Genomic DNA, 24,513 nt, shown 5'->3' with positions numbered 1-24,513 from the left:
CCTCCCAAATCATGCTTTTTTGAGGAATACTATTCCTTAAACAACTGTCTTTGATGCAAAAAGCTGAGAGTTTTCTATCTTTATTTTGGAACCGTCCATGGAGGAAGCATTTATCTATTTTGAAATCCATACAGATTTAATTTGTTGGGTGGGGAATGTCAGCCGAACGCCGATATAAACCCAATACAGTACTATTTCTTGCAAGTCTCGGGCGACGTGCAGCTGAACTACGTCTCCCGTGGTGGAAACTGTTGGGAAATTGTTCCTGGGAAATTGGATTTTTGCAAACCTGTGGTTAAATTCTTTACGTTTGACTTGCGTTGCATCTGAAAGCAACCATCCGCGAGACAGGCTGACCAAGTTTCCTTTAATGGCGCAGAATAACTCTGCTTCTACAATAGGATGGTTTTTCTTCATATCTACATCTCTTTCTGGAGAACAGGGTTCGAATCCCCTGTCGGACATGATGAAACCCACTTGGTGACCCTGGGCAAGTCATACTCTCTTAACCTCAAAGGATGGCAATGGCAAAGGCAAAGCTCTCTGAAGGAAGTTGTTAAGGAAACCCAATGGTAGGTTTGCCGCAGGGTCTCCTTAGACTGGAAATGACTTGAAGGCACACCACAAAATACACAAAACACACAAAGTGGACCCTTGGCATCCACTGGGTTTTGGCAGCAGACACCAAAATCCCAAAAGAGGACTTTAATCTTCAAGAAAATAGCTAGAAAAAGTTCTCTTTTTCAAACTACAACTCCCAGCAGCTGCTTGACGATGCTAGGACCTGGAGAGTGTGTGTGTGTGTATATACACACTCCTTGAATATAAGCTTCAAAGAAAGAGCTGGGAAAAGTTCCCTTTGTCAATACTACAACTCCCTGCTGCAGCTGCTTGAGGATGCTAGGACCTGGAGTCCCCAAAGAGACCTTTTCCTATCAATTCTCCTTTCTCTATATTCACGTCAAAGTGGCTCTTTTTATTTATTTACTATAGTTATTAATATTTTTGAACACATTTGTGGGGGAAAATGGCCTTTTGGGGCTCCCAAAAGCATCCTCAGGCAGCTACTGGGAGTTGTAGTCCAAAAAGAGAACTTTAGACCAGTTATTCCCAAACTGGTTCCCTCAGCTCTTTTGGACTTCAACTCCCAGAAGCCCCTGTCAGCTTGGCCAACAGCCAGGAATTCTGGGAGTTGAAGTCCAAAACATCTGGAGGACCAAAGTTTGAGAATCACTGCTTTAGAAGGTGACTCTTTTTATTTATATGTTATAGTCCTTAATATTCTTGGGGGGCAAATTTTAGTTTTGGGACTCCAACTCCCATCAACTTCAGGAGGCTGCTGGGAATTGTAGTCCAAGAAGATAACATTGGACCCATTCTCTTCAGGTTCTCTCCTTTTTTATTTGTGCTTACTCTTGGTATAAATAATCTTGAACACACTTATGAGGGAAATGGCCTTTTGGGACTCCAAGTCCCAGCATCCTCAGCCAGCCAGTGGGAGTTGTAGTCCAAAAAAAGAGAACTTTAGACCTCCAGAAGGAAAAAAGGTTCTCTTGTTCTGGGGACTACAACTCTCAGTTGAGGATGCTGGGATTTTGAGTCCTCAAAAGAGCCTTTTCCCTGAGGGTTTAATTTCCCTCTAGAGTGGTACCTCGGGATACGAAATACCCAGGTTACGAAATTTTCGGAATATTAGTCCAGGCCGCTTGCGCATGCGCACAAGATCCACCGCGCCAACGGTCTCTGCTCTCCTCATAAGGTTAAGCCCCGCCCCTTTCTCTGTGACGCAAAACAGAAGAGAACGTTCCGGCTTCTAGCTCTGGGGCGGCTGTTTCTCGTTCGCTTCGGCATTGACCACACCCCTTTCCTCCAATGCCCAATCTCAGGGCTGTATCGCCTGTGTCACGTGACGATCTGCCCCGCCCCTTGCAGCGAAACCGAGGAGGTGGAGGTCCGGAGCGGCGCGCGCTTGCGCACCACAGGCGCGCGCGGGGAAAGACACATGCTGGGGGGGTGGGCGGGGCTTCGTTGACCGTTTTTCTTTCAAATTTTTGAAGTAAGGAGGATATATTTTATATATATATATATATATAATATATATAAAATAATATATATATATATGTGTTATATATTTTATAAAAATAGTATATTATTAAATATATATAATATATATTTAAAATTTATATATATATATATATATATATATATAAAATATCCTATTATTATAATATTATATATATCTAACGTTTTAGATATTAAAACATCTCGGCTTTTATTGTTATTTTTTAATTTTCTTTTATTAAATGGTGCTTGTATTAATTAATTTCACTTGATTCCCCCCCCCTCTCACACAGGGAGAAGCTAAGCAGGGTTGGCCCTGGCTGATCCTTGGAGGGGAGACCGCCGACGAAATCCCAGGTGCTGCTGGAGGCTGTATTTCAGAAGAAAGAACTGGCAAAATCATCACCATCATCGTAGTCTCTTTAACGTCCAAAACACACTGCAGAAATAATCAAAGTGGAATCCTGGGAGTTGTAGTTTGTTGTGGCCCTAGAGTTATCTGACAGAAACTGCAGTTCCCAGAATCCCCTAGGGTTGAGCCAAAGTGGTCTGAGGCTGGATTATTTCTGCAGTGTGAGTTTTGGACTGAAGAGGCTTCCTTCTCCAAGAAGGCCCTCTGAAATTAATTGGTGGGGGGGTCACCAATAATAATAATAATAATAATAATAATAATAATAATAATAATAATGTATTTCTTCCCCAGCTCTCCACATAAGTTGACAGGTCTAAATATTCTCAAGGATCTTGGAATCTAATCAGGATTCCTTGCCTAAGAAAACCCTCTGAAACCTATGGGGTCGCCATAAGCTGACAGGGGACTCAGAGGCACCTACATTACATATGTGTTTTGTAAGGACACCCGACTCCTTTTTGATCTTGGAAGCTAAGTAGCCTCAGTCCTGGTTAGTCCTGGGATGGGAGACCACCAAGGTCTGGAGGATGCTGGATTTCAGAGTGGTTCCTTGCTTGGGAAAACCCTCTGAAATCCATGGGGCCGATATAGGTTGACAACCAACTTGAGGGCACTCCAGATCCTGGCTAGCCTTGGACACTAAGCAGGGTCAGCCCTGGTTAGCCCTAGGATGGGAGACCCACCAAGGATGACCAGGGGGTTGTACTCTGCATTTTAGAGGAAAGAACTGGGTGGCAAAGAGGATCCCTTCCCTAAGATAACCCTCTGAAACCCATGGGGCTGCCTTAGGCAGGCATCTTGAAGGCACATATTGTAAAGGCACTGGATCTGTCTGATCTTGGGAACTAAGTAGGTGCAGCCCTAGTTAGTCCTGGGATGGGAGACCGCCAGGGCTGGAGGAGGCTGTATTTCAGAATGGGCAACAAATAGGATTCCTTGCCTAAGAAAACCCTCTGAAATCCATAGGGTTGCCTTGGGCTACATACATGCATCCTGTAAAGGCTCCAGATCCTGTTTGATCTTGGAAGCTAAGTGGGATCAGCCCTGGTTAGTCCTCAGATGGGAGGCCGCCATCAAATACCAGGTATTTCAGAGGAAGGAACTGGCAAAACCACCTCTGATGACTCCTTGCCTAAGAAAACCCTGTGAAATTCATGGGGTCACCAGAGATTGATAGGAAACTTGAAAAACACACACATATACACATGTATGTGTATACATTCATCCCTCCATAACTGCAGCTGTGATATTTGCGGGTTTGATTATTCACGGATTTGATTAATATGTCCTCTAGGAATCTCTAGGTCCTCCAGTGCAACTCTGTGGTCAACTTTAAAAGCTGCATTGAAAGACCTAGAGATTCCTAGAGAGAACACTCTACTAGGCCTTTGTAGTTCCTCCAGCGCAACTCTGTGGTCAGTGTCTGTTGGACATTGGCCACAGAGTTGCAATGGAGGACCTAGAGATTCCTAGAGAGGTGTCCTCTCCGGTAAAAACATGGTGTTTTTGTCATTGGTTGTTTTTCCATATTCACAGGAAACCTTAACCCTAACATATATATATATATATATATATATATATATATATATATATATGCACGCACACACACATAGATACCCTAAAAGCACTAGATCCCATCCGAACTTGGAAGCTAATTAGGCTCAGCTCTGGTTAATACTTGGATGGGAGACTGCCAACGAATCCCAGGGGCTGCAGGCTATATTTATTTATGTTTAGCCTGATAAAACACCTCTAGGAATCTCTAGGGACGTTATCAGACAAGGGAAATTGGAAGTGAAATCCAATGGCAATCCGAACGCAATCATGGGATTTAACGTTATTGCGTGAGAGGTGATCACACACAAGTTCGGACATTGTCAAGCTATTTTCGGGCAATGGGAAGTCAGTTCGAATGCAATTCGAATTCATGTAAATTTGCTGAACTAGCGAATTCAGGTGAATGTGTTCTGGCCCCACTTACTTTTCATTCAAGATTAAGAGAAATTCCTCCCATGTGATAAACTCCTAGGTCCTCTGGTGCAAATCTGTGGCCAGCAGCTGACCATAGAATTGCACTGGAGGACCTGCAAATGCCTATCTCTTGGCTTTGCATTGCAACATCTGGCAGGCATTGACCATAGAGCCACGCTGGAGGACCTAGAGATTCCTATAGCCAACATATTAATGAAATTGGCGAATAACCAAATCCGTAAAAGTCAAAGCTGTAAGTGTAGAGGGCCGGCTGTATTTGTTAGGTGGAATAGCTTGTTGAATATATATTAAATGTAAGTATCCGCTACTATAATACGTTTTCTTTCTCCCTCCTTTTAAATAGTTCTTTATGTGTGAGACCTGACCAGTAAGGATGTGCAGCAGATAGAAAAGGCACCGTTGGGAGAACGACAAGAGGAAATGGAGAGAAGCGACAACAGATAAGCTAGATCAATGCAGTGATGGTTTGGAGCTCATTCTGAATATTGGTGGCAAAAACATATATGCCCACGAGATGCCACAAGATCCAGATAATCATGCCAAAAAGAGGAAGCTTAAAAGAGTAAGATTTGAGGAAGATTTCACTGAAGCTGAGAAGGTTTCTGAAATGTCAGATATTGCTGAAAAAGCAATCAGAAGAGCCTTACACGAAAAATGTTTTGTGAAGCTAACCCCTCTTGACGGCATCGAAGGCAAAAACTGTATTAAACAGGAAAAAGACGTTTTGTGGTCTCCGGAGACTGAGATACTTGGGACACAGAAGCATTTTTATAAGAGATTACTTGGCCCAGAGGAGGAAACTGTAGAGAAGGGATCGAGACCGGGCGTTCCCGACGTCGCTGAAAAAACATTTGATTTTAACAGCCGTAAGACCAAAATGGGAAGCCATACTGCTAATTTTGGTTTTTCTGAACGGTGTTTGGGTTCCTGGAAGAAGGGGGTTCGCTCCACCTCTCCAGTTGTTTCTGATGAAGAAGATAGCAGGGGAGAAATATTCAGGTGATTCCCGTTCCATAAAGCATTGGAGGATTGAATTGCTTGGCACTTTTGGCTTCTGCTTCGTTGCTTACGTTTCCACATCCCAGTTCTACACCTCTTTGGCTGCATCTGGGCTGGAGAAATAATCCAGTTTGACACCACTTTTAACTGCCATGGCTCCATGCAGTGGAGTTTTGGGAACTGTACTTTTGTGAGATATTCAGAGAGCTTTGGTGCTACAACCAACTACAAACCCCTGGATTCCATAGCATAGCCATGGAAGTTAAAGTGGTGCCAAACTGCAATATTTCCGCAGTGCAGATGCAGCCAAAGGCTATGGAAGGTCGGCAAGTCCTCTCCTGAAAAAGCTTTGGTCCAGAAAAGTTCAGATGTTTATTGTGGCACCAGAGCTCTCTAACCAAAAAGGCTCAGTATCACACAAAACCACAGTTCCCAGTATTCCCTAGCATTCAGCCAGGGCAGTTAAAGTGGTCTCAGACTGGATTATTTCTGCAGTGTGTTTTGGACCTTGGATACTTGCAGAGAAGTGAGATAAAGATGCAGAACTGAACTGGGATGGTCATGGTTTTTGATCAAAATTGGGAGGTGGGTGTTGTTGCAAAGTTTAGCTTTGGAGTCAATGCCTTCAGTCATTTCCCCCCCCCCTCCTTTTGTATTATAATCTGGCAGTATTTGATGCCAGATTATTTAGCATTACATCCTTCTTAAGCCTTTATTATTATTTATGCCTTGCCTGTCCAGCTCAGACAGTGGCTTTAGCGTGGCTAATAAAAGGATCGATTTAAAAACGGAAAACCAAAGCAATCTGTATTTGCGCCTCCCACTTCACACTCAATGGGAGCCTACATCCACATTTAAAGATACGAATTTACTTCTGGCTTCAGATTTAATAGATTAAGGGATGGCAAGGGACAATAAATGAAAGCTAAGTGGGGCTGTGCCTTATATATTGCATCATTAGCAGAATGAAACCTTCTTTTTCTTTTTTACCACAGCATTCCCTGCCTTTCACAGAAGGAGCAGTCTGCAGACAAAACAGGGAAGCGAGCATCTGATAATGACTACGTTTCAAAGAAAGGACAGTATAAGAGACTGCTAACTTTTCCTGTTAAACACGACGGAAAGAAGGGCTTGGAACAAGAAGCTGTAGTGCCTGAAAAGAATTTCTCATGGGGTCTTGATGTTAAAAAAAGAAATTTTAAGGAAGAGACATGCTCTGAATCTGAAAGTTTGTCCAAACCTCTCTCAAGCGAAAGGGAAAGTATAAATGCACATGTAACAATAAAAGAATGTAGTGTGCTTTTGGAGGACATATATAAAAGAAAAGAAAAGCCTCGGTATTGCTTAAAACCTCCAAATGCAAAGAAACCGCCATCTAAACTGCCAGAAGATAAGGCTATATTTTGGAAAAAACTGAAAGTTGTCCTGCATGATATGTTGGAGAACAGCTCTCTTAAACATTCAGGGAATCCCTTCCCAGTAAAAAATGCTGAGAGACCACCGGAAAATATAAAAGTGGACGAAGTAGAAGTAGAAAGGGACCTGGATCTGAATAGACCAGCACAAAATTCTGGACGATCAGGTGCTGTGGGAATAAACATTGCAAAACCTGGCACTCAACTCAGCGCTTTAGAGATTTCCGCGTTATGTGATCAGGGTGTTTTTGCAAGGTTTTCTATTATAGACGCCGACCATGAAAATTCTGTCGCGGGTCATATAGAAGAGAATGAAAAAGTAACAGAGAGCAGGCAGAGAGATTCTTTTCTGATTTCTGGGTCGCCGAGCCTGAAGACCACATCATCCAAACCCGCTGAGTTGTACATGGAATATGAGAACGAGTCGGATAAAGAGGTTCATGGGGAAGATACATGTCACACAGCAGAAGAGTACCCAGAAACACACAGTCCAACGTTTTCTGAAGTAGCCAATGTTGAGGATGTTGGCCAACCCAGTGGAATAAATCTCTCCTCTGTTTTTAGTGATAGACCCTTTCACATGTACAAAATGGACTCTGAAACTGGACATGAAGACATACTTCAGGGAGACTGTGAATTTGAACCTCGGGTTGTTCTGTTACATTTAGGTGATCCTCTTAAACTTGATCTCGACGAGAACAGTTCAAGCAAAACCGAAACAGAGACATTCACAGACGGAAGAATTGCTCCAGATTGCAATGCGCTGGATGGAGAAGTTAGTAAAGAGCAGGTGGATGTAGAGGAGAAGGAAACGGTAAACCAAAGTGAGTCCGTATCCATGAGCAGGAACCCAGATAGCTGCTTGTTTCTGCTGGACTTGGATGGAGTCTTAGATGATCATGTTCCTGAGTATGCCGCAGAGAACGACAGTGACCTGGAGTATGGATATATTAATTTTGATCGTGGTTGTGATAGTCCTCCGTTGGAAGACACGTCAACGTCTCTGTCACCGGAAGTTGACACTGCGGTTATGACAAATGAAGCGGGCTGCGATGGAGACATCGACAGTGGAGAAGGAAATGCGAATATTCGACCTGACAAAGAAAAGAGTCCTGTGGGAGTATGCTTATAATTATTGTCTTTATGGATAGCGGTAATTCGCGGCAATTCTCCTTTCACAGTGAAAGGGGAGCTTTGACGCTGAACTATAGTATAGCCTGGTGCAAAGGTAATGAAAGATAATCTTAAGAATGGTTAAGGGAACAGGAGCAAACCAGGACAGGAGGGGACAATCTCTCCAACTGCGGATGCTCCTGTCCTGTCTTACAGAAGGCATGTGCTGCTGCTAAACAAAAGGTTTCTAACCATACTGATCTGGATTAAGATTCCTTGTGGAGTAGCAGACTTGAACATTTGGATCTTTTAAAACAAAATTGGAGATGGTTTTTAGTCATTGTAAACAGTTCAGATCGGGAGGAGGGAGGGAGCTGTTTAACGGAGGAGAGATTGAAAGAACCTCTTCGCACATACGCTCTTTTGTCTTTTTTGGACTTGATGCTCAAATGAAACGGTTCTTGAGCGTTCTTGAAGACAAAAATGCCTGGAAAGGGGCTTATAATTGGTGTGTTCTTTTTCTGTCTAAGGAAGAAGAAGGCCTGCAGCCACGTCAGTCTCAGGGCACCAAAATTGTCTTTTACGTACGTTCTGTTCCTTCCTTTCCACCTTTTTCATTCCTTTATGGCTCTGGTTTAGGTTTGGCAAGCATTACGGCAGGAGCCTAATTTCAGTGCAAAATTGGCTCTGTACTGCTACATGCGTTAACATTTTTTCCTTCCAAGTTTGAAAGTGATTCTATGATCTGGATGGACAGAAGTCCTTTAACATGTAATGATTAAGAAATGATGTTGACCAAGGCCTCATGCCTCAACACACATGAAGCAGTGGCTTCTGATAAAAATGTGTCTGCTCCCCAAGAATAACTGCTGAATGGATATCATAAATGCCTTGTTCTTAGCTAACACTAGTCAACTATAGATGCAAATTGTAATGAAGTTATTAGTAGGCAGTGGAAGAGAGCCCTGCATTGTAGAATTATAGGATCTTACATTTGGAAGGGACCACAAAGGCCATCGAATCCAACCCTCTGCCACACAGGACTAAACAACTAAAGCACCTCTGAAAGTGACCCAGCCAACCTGTGCTTAAAGACCTCCAAAGAAAGGAGAGTCCACCACCCTCTGAGGCAAACCATTCTACGGTTGAACAAGTCCTAACAGCTAAGAAGGTCTTTGTAACATTTAGATGGAATCTCTTTTCTGGTAATTTGAACCCGTTGGTTTGTGCTCTAGTCTCTGGAGCAGCAGAAAAGACGCTCGCTCCATCTTCCGCATGGTGACATTTCAGATATTTCAAGGCAACTAGTATAACTGTGGGCTGGGTTGTATACTGATGTGTACAGCAAGTTTTGTTCTGATCATGTGGACTGATAATAATAATAATAATAGGTTTTATTATTATTTTATTAAGTATGATGAATGTGAACTTCAGGCAATGTAGTGTCTATGTGTAGTGAGTTGGGCATAGGCTCCAGAATGGATAGTGCTAGTGCCAGTTAAGGTATGTTTGTTATAGTATGCATAAGAGTCTGATACAACTGGATTTTCAGTCTGCAATACAGATAGATGGAAAGTGGCTGTGACTTACAAGATGTGACTTATAGATACTTCAGCACTGAAAGCCAGATTTCCTGATAAAAAGAATTTTTGATACTGGGAAATGCTTGTCTGGTCACACAGGTGGTTTACATGCTTTAGCAAGTTAGCATTGGAGAAGCTGTTGGAAAATGCAGATCTTCTATGAGCAGTACTTTTCACATCCCTGTGGCTTCCCTCAATAAGATTGTTCAACTTTGCGCTGTTCACATAAGCAGACCATTTCTGTGACAGTTGTTTAGAGCTGATATGTAATGTCTGAACCGGCTCTCAGTCGGTGTTGGATGTTGAGATGCAAAAGGGGCATGTGAGAAGAAATCTGTGTATTCCAAGTAGAAATTGGGGAAGGCACCCACTCACTGCAAAATGGCAGGCATTGCCCTCCTTGTCCAGTTAGAGAAAGCTCATGGTACACACATCTTCAGAGCGTTTGACCAAACCTGTTTGATTCAGTATGTTTGATTCAATAATACTTTGGATAGGTATAATGCTTTGGGTACTGCATTTTTGTGTGGGTGCACAGTCTGACCTCATTCAAATATCAGCATTTAGGCCGTGCAGATTTTAAAACGAACATTAATAGAAATGTTCACATCTTGATTGTTGGAATGAGTGTTGTCTTTGTCATTAAAAAGCCCGCCACAGGTTTCTTGTTATCTGTATCTGCAGAGGGAGAGGAGGTGAAAGCATTTTTGCTCTGCTCTGAGGCAGGTTGCTTTGCCTTGCCGAGAGCCAGATGGAAGCGAGACAAAAGTGAGACATTGCAGAGGTTTTCCAAGAGCATCTTTGTAGTAATTACGAAGTGAAATAGGCCGCCGGTGGTGGGAAAATGGATCCTAATTAGTTATCATAATGAGTTGATAAATATCAGTATCCTGGAGAGACAGTTCAGAGTGTTGTGGACTTATTCTTCTTCCCTTGAGAACGGTCTGTGTGCTGTTCAGATGTCACACTTTTTTGTCTGCTTAATCTATCTTTCTCTAATTATATCATTTTGTATATCAGTGTTGTAACTGGGCTTTGCATTTGTAACTGATTTTTAAACCTGTTGTGCATGGAGACCTCTCCCCGGTGTGTTTCCCAGCTCTGCTTGTTTGTGATCCTTTAGCCGGGCTTTCTTTGTGCCTTTTTGAACACTTGGAATGGTTATGGAGGTGTGTACCTATGTACAGAAGCAGCTTTGGGATGGCCAGGCGCCAACCAAGTTTGCTTTGACACTAGAACAGTAAAAGTAATAACAATCAGAATGTGGCTTAAAGTGTCTTTGAGCATGTCTCTTGACTTGCTGGTATGTTAAAGCCCAGGGATAAAGCAAAATTTAATAATAATAATAATAATAATAATAATAATAAATTTTATTTATATCTCCCGCTTCTCCCTTCGGCTCGACAGCTAGCTAGAATTTAGGCATGTACAATGGAACTGAACATTTTTGTTAGCTTTTGTTTTACGTCCACATTACAAGCACAAACAGATCAAGACCTCATGCTGTGCATTCCCTATTCTGGAGCTTGCTAGGCAATATCTGTCTCTGTCCAACATGGAATACTGTATATTTTTGGCCTCCCCCCCCCCCCCCCCCCCGCTATCTGGTCGTCTTGCACTTGCAGGACTTTGTTTTGTTGTTTTCCTCCTCTTCCTTCTTCTTCCAGGAATTGTCTGGGCCATTGGTCAAGCTTCGTGGGACTCCCATGGATAACCGTGACGTGTTCGGTTTGGAAAAGCTGAAAGAGTTGGAAAAGTCTTCCAGCGACCAGGTGCACATTTCTAGGTCTCATGCCGTGTAGATATTTTCACTTCACTTTGCAGCGCAATGAAATAATGGCATAGTCAATTAGCAGCTAATGGCAGCTTCTTTGATCACTGCGAAGGGTCCTTTGCAGGGAAGGATGATTAAATTAGTGGCTAGGAATACATTTCAGGCCACTTTCTGCCCTAGCGGTGATGCTGAGAGCTTGTTAACATGTGTAAGAGCTTCTGCAAACCTGTCTCTAGTGCTACTGTTGCTATTTCTCCTAGCCCACACTTATATTCTCAACATTCAAGATGAGTTTAGTTTAGAAATCAGATCCGTATATGTTAATACACAAATAGCTGTTTTAGTTTTGGGGCACAAATACAGTAAGGGGGGCCACAAATTCATTCATGGGCTCTTGTTTGTTGCTTCTTTGTAAAATTGCTTGAGGAATCACTAATTCCATCTTCCTTTTTGAAAATCTATCCATCATCAATGAAATTCCTGCCACTCAAGGAAAGCCAAGGCAGCATTGCTAGTCTGTCCCCGTGTAGCAAAGGTGAACGGAAGCTATATTCAGCAAACAGATTTTCAAATTTAGGTAAGTAAATCTTAATTAGATGAAAATACTAAGCTTCCAGGGCTTTGTTTTCAATGCTTTCCTTCATGATAGATGGGCAGGCTGGGATAACCCTATTTTTTTCCTCACAGCCCTATGGAATGGGGCAGCAGGAGAAGTAACAACTGGTCTAAAGTCATACAGAAAACTTGGTGGCAGAGTGAGAAATTTGAACCAGGGTCTCCATGCTCCAGGTCTCTGAACTGAATCACACACGCGATTGCCTGAAAACTTGTTCTGTGCCTTCAAGTCCTTTCCAACTTATGGTAACCTTAAGGTTTTCTAGGGCTGAGAGTGTATGTCTCCAAAGGTTACCCAGTGGGTTTCTATGGCTGAGAGGGAAATCAAAACCCGGTCTCCAGAGGCATAGCCCAACTCTCAAGCCACTACACCATACTAGCTTACCCGAAAATGACAAAATCCTTAATCTGACCTGTAGATGCAGCAAAAGAAGAGAATAATGGAGGTACCAAAGGTCCCTGCAGTCCTAATCTGGAAGGTAGTTCACTTCAGTGACTGTGCTTGGCTCAGAGCCTGGTTTACGGCGTACATGTTTTGCACCATCTTCTAAATTTCAGGCCTTTCAGTTGTCAATTTAGTATCACTTGATAAATCTCCAAGCTTCTTCAGACTGATGAAAGCCCTCTTGGTGTCCAGAAAATTACCTGTGAGCTAGCTGTTACAAAGCTACCTCTTGATGTCCTAGAAGTCAGAAGTAGCAGATCCAGGATTTTGTCAGGGAAGAATTTCTTTTTTCCCCCCTCCCTTTTTCTTTCAAAGTAGAAAATGAAATGCTGCGCTTATACTACACCTTGTCTGAAGTGGTTAAGGGTTATGTGTTTTATGCTTCACTTTCGACATTGAAAGAAAAAGCGAGGGGGAAAACCCTGCTGTTGGTACTTTGCTTTCCTGGGGATGGAACAAAGACGAGGGCAAGATCTTTATTCTGTGTACTTTTCATCATAGTGGTCATAATAACTCTAGGAAGCCCACCTTGGTTACCAAACTGATGAAAGTCCTGCTATACTCAGGAGAACAACTGGCAAGACACACTGAGGCTCATGCTTTTCATTCAATGGATTTTATAAAACCCCTTACATGTTATTTTTAGGAAGCTGAGGCAGAGGTTTGGAAAGGGAAAAATCTCAACCTATTTAAAACCCTACATTTCAGCCACTGAAATACATAAAGTAGATTAGACGGTGTTGATAAATACACTGCATTTGCACTGAGGTTGCAAAGTGGGTTTTTTAAAAAAATCTTTCATTGGCTCTCAGTAATATAGAATAAAAGCAACAGCATTTTGTAACTCCGCAACAAAATCCTCCAGTACATCTTGGTGACAGTGGAGGTACTAGCTGGGGGAGAAGTACATAAAGCAGCAAGTCAGACGCATTTATCATTCAGCCCTTCGGGAAAGAGAGTGACAACCTGGGATGGGTTGGAAGAAAAAGGGATGATGTGTGCATGTATTGCCACAAAAAAGGGCTTAGAAAGACCAGCCTATGTAAGATCTAAGTACCTTGTTTACTACTTAGGCTTTTGAGGTTGGATTTGTAGGTTTAAAAGAGCTACTGAGATCTTTTTGTAATATAAGTCTGTGCAAGAATGGTCCTTGCACAGATACTCAATTAACCTAAGAGGGCAAAAGTTCTAAATCCTTCCACCACGTTCACTTGGGGAAAGGGAGTAAATCCTGCTGTTTATTGGAGATACCCCTCCCAGCAGCTGTTGCAACTGAAAAACGTAACTACTGATAATAGGAAAGGCTTAAACTGTTAAAATGGTCATTGCTAGGGCTGCCTATCATTTCTCTTTTGTAAGTTCCTTGGGGGGGAAAGCTGGAGAATCTGAAGTTCTTTCTTTTTTGTCCCAAGATGATAGCAACTCAAAGAAGAGAAGTCAGAGACTGAATAGTTCAGTAGTTCGCACCCTGACTGAGGAAGAATGTCGTGATAAGGTTGTGGCTGACTTGAGGGCAACACTCCAGAAAAGGTAAGCCTGCAAATCCTAGTGCATATAGGATGGGTCTCTGATTCATACTATAGGAGGACAAAGGTAAGTTTGAGACTCATTTTGATTTACTGTTATGTGTAAAACATTTCCACCCCAGATTTCTTTCAAAGAGAACAGGTTTGGCATAAGTAGAGTTATCCGGATGACAAAGGTAGAAAGTGAATGAGCTAAGATTATCAGTAAGTTTTATGGCTAAGGGAGGAGCTGAACCCAGATCTTTTTGGCCAAAGTCCCAGACTCTAGCCATTATACTATAATTGTAGATCTGTCTGATCTACGAAATTGATCCTTCCAAAGTTTCTCTCTTCTAGAATACTCAAATTCAAGCCTTTTTACAGGGTGGGGTAACCCTATAAATAAATGAATAACTATATACTGTATCCCTCCATATTTGCAGCTTTGATTTTTCATGGATTTCATTAATATGTTCTCTCTAGGAATATCTAGGTCCTCCAGTTCAACTCTGTGGTCAACTTTAACTAAAAGTTGCACTGAAAGACCTAGAGATTCCCAGAGAGAATACTCTACTAGGCATTTATAGCTCCTCTGGTGCAATTCTATGGTTAGTGTCTGTTAGACGTTGATCACAGAGTTGCACTGGAGGACCTAGAGATTCCTAGAGTGGTGTCCTCTCAGGTAAAAATGTGCTATTTTTGTTATTTGCAGTGCCCCTAATCCTAGCGAATAAGGAGGGACAAGTGTATAAAGTCCTCATAAAGATTTGTGATCTGGGCCTACTCTGAAATAAATATGCACATAACACTTATGTGACACAGCCACCTTTGGCCTTTAACTGGCAAGTCTTGAGAGAACAATGGCCTTCTGACTGGTGAGAAGGTGACCTGAAAACGACAACGGTATTTGCAAATCAGGCCCCATATGGACGCATTGGAGTAATCGGCACATTTTTTCCTTGCCTGCTGCGTTTCAGGTTGGATGCCTCCCCTGACTTGGATGTGGAGAGAAGTACAGTTTCCAAGATTGCAAAGCAAGTGGAGAGGGAGATCTTCAAGCTTTCTTGCTGTGTTGACCAGCATTATAAAAAGAAGTATCGCAGCCTGCTGTTCAACCTGAAATCGCCAGGAAATCGGGTCAGAAATCCTTTATTTGCCTTGTAACCTCTTTAATGAGCAACACGCTCCTCCTTATTAAGCCAAGACTGTGGTGCAGGGCTAGTAGGGAGACCTCTTGCTCTCTTCTGTTACTAATACCCTTTGCAACACTTGCTACCCATTAATCTTAATTCTCTCGCTAGACTTTAAAGATATATGTCTAATCACCAAGGGTTTCTTTAATTGGCTCTGCTGGTGGAGATTCCTCAGTAGACAAATCATTCTCTTTTACCTTTGTCCTCTCTGTTCTGTTTGGGTGGTGGGTCGCTGATGCGGTGACCTGTGGCTTCCCCAGGCTCTTGCTGTTTGAGTCACCTGATGATACCTGCCAGGGATGAGCCTGAAAGGAATACTTTTCTACTCCTTAATTTGTCTCTGAGAACCATTTTCAGCTTGGACATGTTTGGAGAAGTGTGCAAAGAGAATTTTGGGCAGACCCAAACAGCGTTCTAGAATACTGGGGTACTGGACTGGTGATGAGGAATTTGTGTATATGACAGTTTCTTTTCTGTTTCATCCTAAATCTGCTCTACCCTTGGACCGTCTTCTAGGGTCAGTGTTATATCTATCTATCTATCTCTCTATCTCTCTCTCTCTCTCTCTCTATCTATCTATCTATCTATCTATCTATCTAATATTATATTCTTCGAAGCACTGCCTCCTTTTCTTGTTTTTTTCAGCCCCTCTTTAAGAATGTGGTCCTGGGAGAGATCACTCCCAAGAGACTCGTTCAGATGAACTCTTTAGAGATGGCACCCAAGCAACTTGCAGAGTGGAGAGCCAAAGAAAACAAACGGGTAAGTCTTTCATTTGTACCTGGGAAAAGGAGATGGTGAAACTACTAAATGTCTAGCTTGGCCCCCAAAGTTTTTCCGAGTCTCTGACTTGTTCTGTGTATAGAAAACTAGACCTGAAGACTATCATTGCAAGAAAAGGATGTTTCTCATTAGAAGCCCAACAGCCATTGGTTTTTGCACATCTGCTGATTTCTTAAAACTTTACTGCGTGCGAGTAAATATTAGAATTGTGCCACACTTTAAACATCCCTAAGTGCCTGCTCTAGGAATCACAGTCAGTCCTGGTTTCCTAGCATGCAGCCATGTATAACGCTGTTTCGAGAAACACAGGTTAACACCCATCTACCATCTTAGGAACCTAACTAAAAACAGGGTGCTTGAAGCAGCCCAAAAAAGATACTTCTGGAGCCATGCTGATAACACTGTGCCCCTTGCAGGTGTTAGACATTATACAGAAAGAGGAGCAAGAAGCACCAAAGCATTGCATGGAAAAATTCACCCACAAAGGAATCGTAGAGATACACAGAGAAACACAGGAGGACTTGACAGCCCAGGAGATCTTTGTAAGTAGGTGGCAATGGGTGTTCAGATGGGTGTGGCCGATTGAGCACATTGTGTGTGTGCGCATGTGCATGTGTGTATCGCCCTTCAAGTTGCATTTAGACTTATGGTGACCTCGATGAATACCCAGATTGCTTAATAGGGGGATCCAGTTTTACATGACAGAACTAAAACATAAGAGCACAATAATTTATTATCTTTCATTTCTTTTAAGAAATCACAGTCATTTGAGGGCGAATCTAGTTCTGTTAGCCTGATGGAGCTTGAAAAAGACCCAGGAGATAACTCAGATTGTTCAAAACATCCTGGTAAGTAATCTTGGGCAAAGCACAAGGTCACCTTGGCCTCTGTGAATTTTCTATCCAAATGACTTAAGAACGTAGCAGTAAGAAACTTTGGGTCCCACTGAGGAGACATGGGATTTAAGGTGCAATCTGTCAGATGTTTTTCTAGTGGCAGCACTGTTGAAACAAGGGGAAAATATATGTACTTTTAAATAGCTGCTTTTCTCTCATTGCAACAAGGCCAGTTCCTAGAGATGTTGTGCATGTCCTTACCAGGCACATGATGCTTTGTTGCTGGAGAGAAATACACAAGAATGCGCTGCCTTGAGATTGTGGGCATTGTTGGATGGAGCAACTGGAGGGATTGGACTAGAGAAGGATTAATTTTTGGGGAGTACTGGATGAAGGGGCCCAGCCCATTTGTGCCAAAATAAACTTTTGCATTTGGGAATTAAAAAAATTAAAGTTAATCTTGGCATCTAAATGATAAAAAGGATGTACTTTTGACCTTTGACCACAAGGATTCTGCAAAAGTGTTACAGAATATCTGAAGGTGTAAATGGGGGGAAATAACCCTCTTTATTCTGATTCTACAGGAAAGATGACTGCTAGTAGTGAGATGGACTTTAGGCCACCTACAAAAAAACGTACTTTAAACCAGAAAGCAAATACCTCAAGAGATTTGAGTCCATGCATCACGGACTCAGAGGGACGAGGGAAACCTTTACAGGAGAAGAGGTCTGTATAACATGCACATTGCAACCTTCTGAAGTTTACAAGTGAAGGTTTGAAACACTTAACAACAAATAACAAAACACTTAAAAACAAGAGATACATTCAGTTCTTACACACACACACACACACACACACACAGCCCAATTAGACTAAGAAATGTTTTAGTTTGATGGGACACTTAGACATCATTGCCATTTTCCTTTTTTTGCAAGGGTAAGGGGGAAAACTACACTGGAAATCTTTTAGAAGGGAGTCTGAGCTTTTTGAGGTCAGCTTAGTCTGCTGTTTTAGAACACTCTATAGCTATTGACCGCCAAGTCTTTGGTCTTGTCTACACTGGTGGGAAACCGTGTCTTCGACCCATAGCTGCAGCGCAGTTTCCCAGTCAGCGGTGACTCCGATAAAGCCACACTCGCTGGCCAGATTGGAGTGACCCGGAAGAAATGGGTGGCCCTATGATCATCATGTGTCCTATAGTGGGGAATATTTCCGGCCAATTGGCTGTGTCCTCACCGCCGATTGGGATTTTCCATGTGAGTGCAGGGTAAAAAGGTAGCTCTTTTTTCTCTTGATTTTTGGAAAAGGAGCACCGCGTTGCATGAGAATCCTGGGGAACCATGTGTGCCTGGGTTGAAGCTACTACTTTCACTGGTGTAGACAAGCTGTACGTTTGTGGAAATGAACTTTCTCTGGCAGTTGACTCAGGCTGCATCTACACTATAGAAATATTTGACTGCTATGAAATTTCTGGGATTTGTAGTTTTGTGATGTATTTACCCTCCTCTGTCAGAGAAGTGTGGTGCTACCACAAATGACAGATCCCACTGCTGTGTCTAGCATGCCCACTCATAGGCATCACTGGAGCTGCACCTGTGGAAGTACACTGGCAGTCCCCACATGCCATAGGATAGATGAGTGGATGTCAAGATTAAACAAGTACACTGGCATATTTTGCCACTTGAGGAAGAATGGATCTTTTTATACAATAGGGGTTTGCCAGCTGGATTTTGATCCGCTTCCTGTTCCTTCCAACCCATTTTTGCCTCTGTTACTTAGTGTTTAATGTTCACATGGATGCTCCACTAGGGAGAGCATTGTGCACTTTACAAGAATAATGTTCAGGTAGTTTCTAACCAAAGCTTGTGATAACATTTGGCAGAAAACTAGAGACACAGATAACATATGTGTCTTTATTAAACATTGGTTGGAACAGCAGTACAGTTAAGGAGGAAGTAATAAATAAGTAAAATAATAAGTAATAAATAATAAATACGTCAAATGGGGAGGAGGGGGTAATGGCAACATATTGTTATTCTGGAACATTTGTTCCTCTGTAAAATGCATACCTTAACCTTCTATCCAAAGAGGCACTTGAACAGAATTTGATCTGCAAACTTCCCTATCTTTCTTCAGTTCCGTCTCACCTGACATCCCCAAGAAACGGCGGGTGGAGAAGCAGGCCAGCCCCTCATCCATCTGGAAAGGATTCATCCAAATGTTTGGTATAAAGCAATTTTTGGCAAAAGCTTATCCCGTTTCTGGCTCAAGCTGCCTTCTCTGTCAGGTATTTTCCCGTGAAACTGGGTTGACAGGCGGATGGGGGGTGGACAGAGGTTAATCGCTCTGGAGGAATTGAGCAACTGCAAACTTTCTATGAAAGCTGTTTTTAGAATCTGTTTTTGAGCTATTGTCAATGAGACGCCCCGAGTGTTTTCATTGGCTTTTAGTTATTTATTTAAATTTTTTCCTGCTGCATGCTACCTTGATCAAGAGGCAATAAAGCCTGACATAAATAAATAAAAATAAAATAAAGGTAGCTTTATTAGCTGGGGAGAGCATCAAGAAAAAGAAAAGGCAAAGCTTCTTCCTGCCCCTTTTTAGTCTGTGAGATGCTGTTGTGCATGTCCTTTCTATAATCATGAAAGCTAAAAAAAGATGTTGCAGGGATATGCAAGCACTTTGGCCATTGAACAGTTTAAAAACATGTTTAGAAATAATTTTGCAGTCTAGAAGGTGGCTTGGTGACGAATAGTCTCAGCCACGAAATCAGCAGTTGCTGGTTCAAATCTCGCCGCTCCTGGCAGCTCATTAGGAGGCATCATTCTCTTAGCCTCCTCCTGCTTCCTCCTCTGGCTTTGAACTGCTTGCCTGCTTCAGAACATCCCTGTAAGAACTGCTGAAAGAAGGTGTGCTTAGCACTTACATTAGATAAACTGTGTTGTCAGGTGGGCAAATTGTGTCACAGGCTTGTTGTGGATGTCTTTTCTGTGATAGTCACAGCTATCCCCTTTGCCACCCCTTTCTTCCCTCTCTGTCGCCTTGTGGTTCCTCTAGGACTTACCTCATCTTCTTCAGTCAAAGGGCTGCATTATTCCAGAGGACGTCTGGGCCTATTTAGACAGCATATGGCCAGCAAATAGCAAGGTACAGTATCTACATTCAAAAAAGTCCCTTTTCCCTTTTGCCTTCTGGTTCTTTTGCTGATATAATAACAGTGGTGCTTTTGAATCTCTGCATCTGCCCAGCCCTTTTTGTGCAAGACTGAGACCCCAATTAGCATCTGAAGCAGATTTGTGCTACTTGAGACTCCTTCTGGGCAGATGCAGCTCTGTGGGGAAGTTCCCTCATTGAGGCTGCTTTTCCACTGATCATGTTCTTTTATGAAGGAATGATACAGGCTGAGAAGGAGGAAGAGGAGGTTAGCCCCAAAACAGTATGTATGGAGCAAGATGCTCTTGCTTGAAAGGGTAAGCAGCAGGGCTTTTTGAGGTGTGGCTTCATTACGGCTGCCTGAAATGTCAAGGAGGTTTAATCCTTTAATGCCTCCTTTCAGTCTTTTAGTCCAAGGGCCCATCATTCAAGAATTATTGCTGTTCTTGAATACTTTATGAACTGCACTCAGGCACTGTAGGTATACAGCTCAGTAGCATTGTATTACGAAGTGTGTGTGCGGTTGCTGAATTCGGTAGTAAGATATCCGCTGTGTTCTGCCAGGGAAGGGGCACAGCATGAATCAAAAGAGAAGCAGAAATCCTTGCAGTTAGATAAGGAGGCCAACACCTCTATCTTTCGGACTCACATGCCCCAGATAGCTGGGAATATGTTTGCAATTATTTAATTCATTAACCAGTGAAGGAATTACTTGTGGAGTTGTCCACAGAAAGGGGCTGAATGTTAGTGACTTAAAAACAAACAAGCAAAACCATAAGGCATAGGTGAGAGCTGAAGACCTTTTTTTCTTACTGTGAGCGATGTAACAGGGAGGCTGAACCCCATTTGAATGCTCCTCTCATCCCCACTCCTTCCTGGGCAGCATCTTCCCCTTCCCTCCCTCCTTGAAGGAGATTTAGCTCTCTGGAGGTCATCAGCCACCATTGAGGTGCCACCAGGGAAGATGCCAGCCTTTAGCCCTCTCCTCCATTGTAGAAGAAACCTATAGGTGGAAACTTCACTTGAGAAGCAGAGAGGATTGCCAGGTTGTGGACTCAGCAACTCATTTTTCCTTCTCCCACCACCCTGATACTGGATGGGATAGTTTATTGCCCTGACCTGGGGGATGGACTGAAGCCACAGTGGTGTTCCAGTGTCCTTTTGTGGGAGACCTTTATTCCCAAGATATTTGAAAAAGGGGGACATGTAAGCTTTCATCTGTAATGTCTGTTCTGAGTTGGAGTTGCAATGAGTTGGAGTTGCACTGCATTCATCCTTCCTAAGGGGAATGCTTTTATGTCTCAATCCAGTAGGTCTCACCATATTTATCAGCAACACTTCTTGCTCTGTGATAATGGTCTTCCTCCTTTTTCTTTGTTTTTTGAAGGAGATGGGTGTGATACGATTTCAACCCAGCCTGCCCAAAGACTCCAACCCTTACAACATGCTCTACACCTACCTGAACAACAAGCAGAGATACGGCGTGGTGGACAGCGACCAGATGGAGATATTCATGGTGCCCTTAGCAGCCTACCAGCCTGTGCCTTCTAAGTTTCACCCACTTGGGGGCCCAGGTAAGGACCCCTAACAAGCCTATCTCCTTCTCTTGAGGCTTGGGGTGGTGGAGTCGGAACAACTAATAGCCATTGTGGATACCCTTCTGAGAGGAACACTTTGTGCCACTGTAAATCATTACTTTATCCTCTGTTTTCCTTTCACTGCTTTAAACTAATATGGCTACTCTGCTGTCATTTGTCTTCTGCAAGGAGTTTTGTTTGTGTAAGCAGTTTTGTCAGCTTGGGGGGAAAAAAAGAAAACAGAGGAGGAAAGGACATAATAGAGGTTTATAAGATTATGGGCACCATGGCTTTGGGGGAGGAGGAGTAAGCAACAGGGAAATGTTCACCTCTCAGCGCACATAAACTTGGAATCATTTAATGACACTGATAGGCAGGAGGCATAAGGCAAATAAATGAGAGGAAAGATGCTGAATGGTTTGGGGAGTGAGATTTCCCTTGGGACAACTCTTCAAAAAGAGCCGGGGCCTTTTGCTAACAGCAGCAAGATTGCCAAGGCACTCTGTATGTATTCCTTTAAAAAAAAACAAACCCAATTATAGCTCCAGAGAACAGATAATGTTGAAATGAGATATATTAGTTATTTTTTGCAAAACAGCATCTGGCAGGGAGCAGTGGTCCTTGAGAAGAAGGCAGTGAAGGGAGCCTTGGATTTCTGTGTCTTCCCCAGATGTTGGGTCTGACCAGAGTTTCTGTTGGGTATCTGCAGGCTGATTATTCCAAAAAGTTTGTCTTCCTAAATTGTTCCTCCACCCATTTTTCTTCTTCTTCTTTTATATTATTCACTGTGACCTTTGCATCTTGAGACGGCATGGCATTAGATTGTCCTCCTGCAACCGGATATTAAAATTTCCTTGTCGACATTTGGAGTGGACTCATTTTTTTTTTATTTCTCATTGCAAAATGCTAGAAAGGCATGTGCCCATTTACCAAGTGTGCTATTTACCCAGGGCCGTTGCAAGAGGGTGAGGGGAGGCAGTCAAGGCAAAGAGGCTGGAGTGAATTCTTCATGTAGTAAAGTTTCATAGAAAAGATCAGTATTGCATTCTTCTGTTCCTCATCAAATTTCTTTTTATATGTGCAAAAAACAGCTCTCAAAAGGTTACATGTTCTAAAGCAGGAGCACATCTTCTTTCCCACTGAGTAAAGGGGAAATAACTGCCAGTGAGTTGGCCTACTTGTCTTACAACTCTGAGATTTAAAAATCCTAGACGAGTTTGCTTTTCTCTCCCTCAGACCTGATTTGACTTCCAAAATGTCACATTGCTGTTGGTTTCTGTGCACCCCTTGGGGCCAGAGCACTTATTTTAAGCACCTTGGATTCTGGTGCTTTTATCACCAGTTTGTAACTAGAACTAGATGTACATGATTTAATTTCCACTGCTTTTTTTCCATATGCAGGGCTTGATCCATCCCACCCTTCTTTGCTGCTAGGGTTAATTCTTCCTAAGAGAACTTGTGGAACTGCTTTAGAAGCTAAGACCAGTCCCGTGCCAAAAGCCAAGAAGACTGTCACTTTTAGTGACAGCATCCAAACCAGATGCGTGGACCTTCCTTCCCATTCGCAAGAAAGCATTGGCCAGCCCTGCGCGCCGGGACCTCTGTCCGAAGGTGGGTTCATCCATGGAAGGGAGAACCAAGCCGAGATTGTGATGCCAGTACAAGAGCCGCTCACGCTCAGTTCTTTCCTTAGCATCCCTGAAGGGTTTGACACACAGACACTTCATAGAGAGCCTTTCGTTTTGCACCCTGAAAGGCCAGCTGCTGAAGCCTTTCCAATCATTTTAGGTGAGTCTGTCCAGTCACTCAGTGGCCCCACTTGGCCTGGAGGGCAGCTGAGCAATTTGCCTCTGGAAATTGTGGGCGCACAGCCATGTCAGGGTGAAGATCAGGTGCAACTTTTCATTAATTCTGACCCTTCACAATTCTGGAACAATTTTGGACTTCTCTTGCTTCCGGGGGCTGTTGGTCCAGATCAGTATGGACCCAGTGGAGCACAAGCCCTAGATGTAAAGGACCCAGTTTTGTCCAGAATACTGTCCGCTGAAGGTGTGCCTTCTTGCAACGTGTCTCAAGTTCTACCTTCATCTCAGATCCTTTGCACTGGCTCCCTTGCTGAAGAATCCAGTTCGGTTGTGGAGGAAACTTTACGCCTCATTCAGCAGATGGCCCAGTTGGACTCCAACGTACAGATACCGGAGCTTCAGCCACTACCACCACCACCACCTCCACCACCACCACCTCCTCCGGCTGCCGTCAGTCTTCCCATAATGCCAGCTGAAATCACTTCTGCTTTGTCTCAGACCTTAGCAGGGCTAGAAATCCCCCCAGTTCAGCACGAGGATGGTACGTATGCCCAGCTTCAGCAGCTCTTGTCTGCTTTGAGTGGACAGATGCAGCCCTCTTCTGCTCCTTAACATCTCTGCTCACTTAACAGTGGACTTGCCAGAGGCATAACCAGGAGAAAGAATCCTCCATGTTATCTGAAAAAGAGGTCAAGAGCTTTGCTTAACTGAATGAAGAATGTGCAGGGGGAGTAGTTAGCCAGCTATTAAGAATAACCAATATATAAATAACCTTAACTGATTAATGATTGAGACCCAGTGATTGAGAAAGAGAGAAATGAGGAGCGGCTGGAAACATTGCCTACTGGCTGTATGCCAAAACTAACCCTTTAGTATTGTATCCTATCCTTAACCATAACAGGGCCCATTGGTGCCTCCAGTATATTTCCCCCTCCTCATTTTTTTCTCCTGGATTTTCTTCTTCCCATTCCATTTTTCATTTTTTTTTTTTGGAGGGGAGTGTGGTGTTACTTAAAACCACAATAAACATTTTAAAAATACAATAGTAAGAAGATAGTTCATGTTGCAGAATACTGGTTTGCAAACAGAATCCACACATTGGTGGATTTAGCAAAGGAGAAGGCAGAGGGAAAAAAAACCTACCACAGTATTGGATCTGCGCTTAGATGATTGCTGGTTGTTACTGGTTTTTTAAATGTTAACTTACGTTGAAGCAATAAAGCTCTTCTTATTTTTCTAAGACGCGGTTCTT

The 24,513-nt window shown here is 42.9% G+C and overlaps 1 protein-coding gene across 8 annotated transcripts; it reads left to right on the top strand.

The window, feature by feature from the left end:
- Positions 1–537: 537 nt before the first annotated feature.
- On the top strand, positions 538–24,503 carry SPOCD1 (SPOC domain containing 1). 8 transcript variants are annotated; one of them, XM_042441040.1, is made up of 18 exons: positions 538–572; positions 2,355–2,418; positions 4,809–5,464; positions 6,460–7,993; positions 8,523–8,576; positions 11,243–11,347; positions 11,842–11,926; positions 12,037–12,138; positions 13,822–13,939; positions 14,892–15,051; positions 15,753–15,869; positions 16,307–16,432; positions 16,645–16,738; positions 17,311–17,452; positions 18,863–19,013; positions 19,784–19,873; positions 21,267–21,453; positions 22,858–24,503. In XM_042441040.1, the coding sequence occupies exons 3-18, from the start codon at positions 4,980–4,982 to the stop codon at positions 23,871–23,873; spliced, it is 4,566 nt and encodes a 1,521-aa protein (XP_042296974.1). In that variant the 5' UTR covers positions 538–572; positions 2,355–2,418; positions 4,809–4,979; the 3' UTR covers positions 23,874–24,503. The 8 variants fall into 8 exon arrangements, with proteins under 8 accessions (XP_042296974.1, XP_042296970.1, XP_042296976.1 ...); XM_042441036.1 differs by having other exon boundaries at positions 6,460–7,999; XM_042441042.1 differs by lacking the exon at positions 8,523–8,576.
- The last annotated feature ends 10 nt before the right edge of the window (positions 24,504–24,513 follow it).

Source organism: Sceloporus undulatus, chromosome 9, assembly GCF_019175285.1.
Source record: "Sceloporus undulatus isolate JIND9_A2432 ecotype Alabama chromosome 9, SceUnd_v1.1, whole genome shotgun sequence".
In the NCBI taxonomy this organism is placed as follows: Eukaryota; Metazoa; Chordata; class Lepidosauria; order Squamata; family Phrynosomatidae; genus Sceloporus; species Sceloporus undulatus.
This window is presented reverse-complemented; position numbering and strand designations above follow the sequence as displayed.

Bases quoted from the DNA above. Each gene is read 5' to 3' on its own strand.
- SPOCD1 (XM_042441036.1), top strand. From the start codon at position 4,980: ATGCCACAAGATCCAGATAATCATGCCAAAAAGAGGAAGCTTAAAAGA. The intron at 8,000-8,522 runs GTATGCTTATAA...TTTCTGTCTAAG, and splicing joins AAGAAAAGAGTCCTGTGGGA to GAAGAAGAAGGCCTGCAGCC. The intron at 16,739-17,310 runs GTAAGTAATCTT...CTGATTCTACAG, and splicing joins AGATTGTTCAAAACATCCTG to GAAAGATGACTGCTAGTAGT.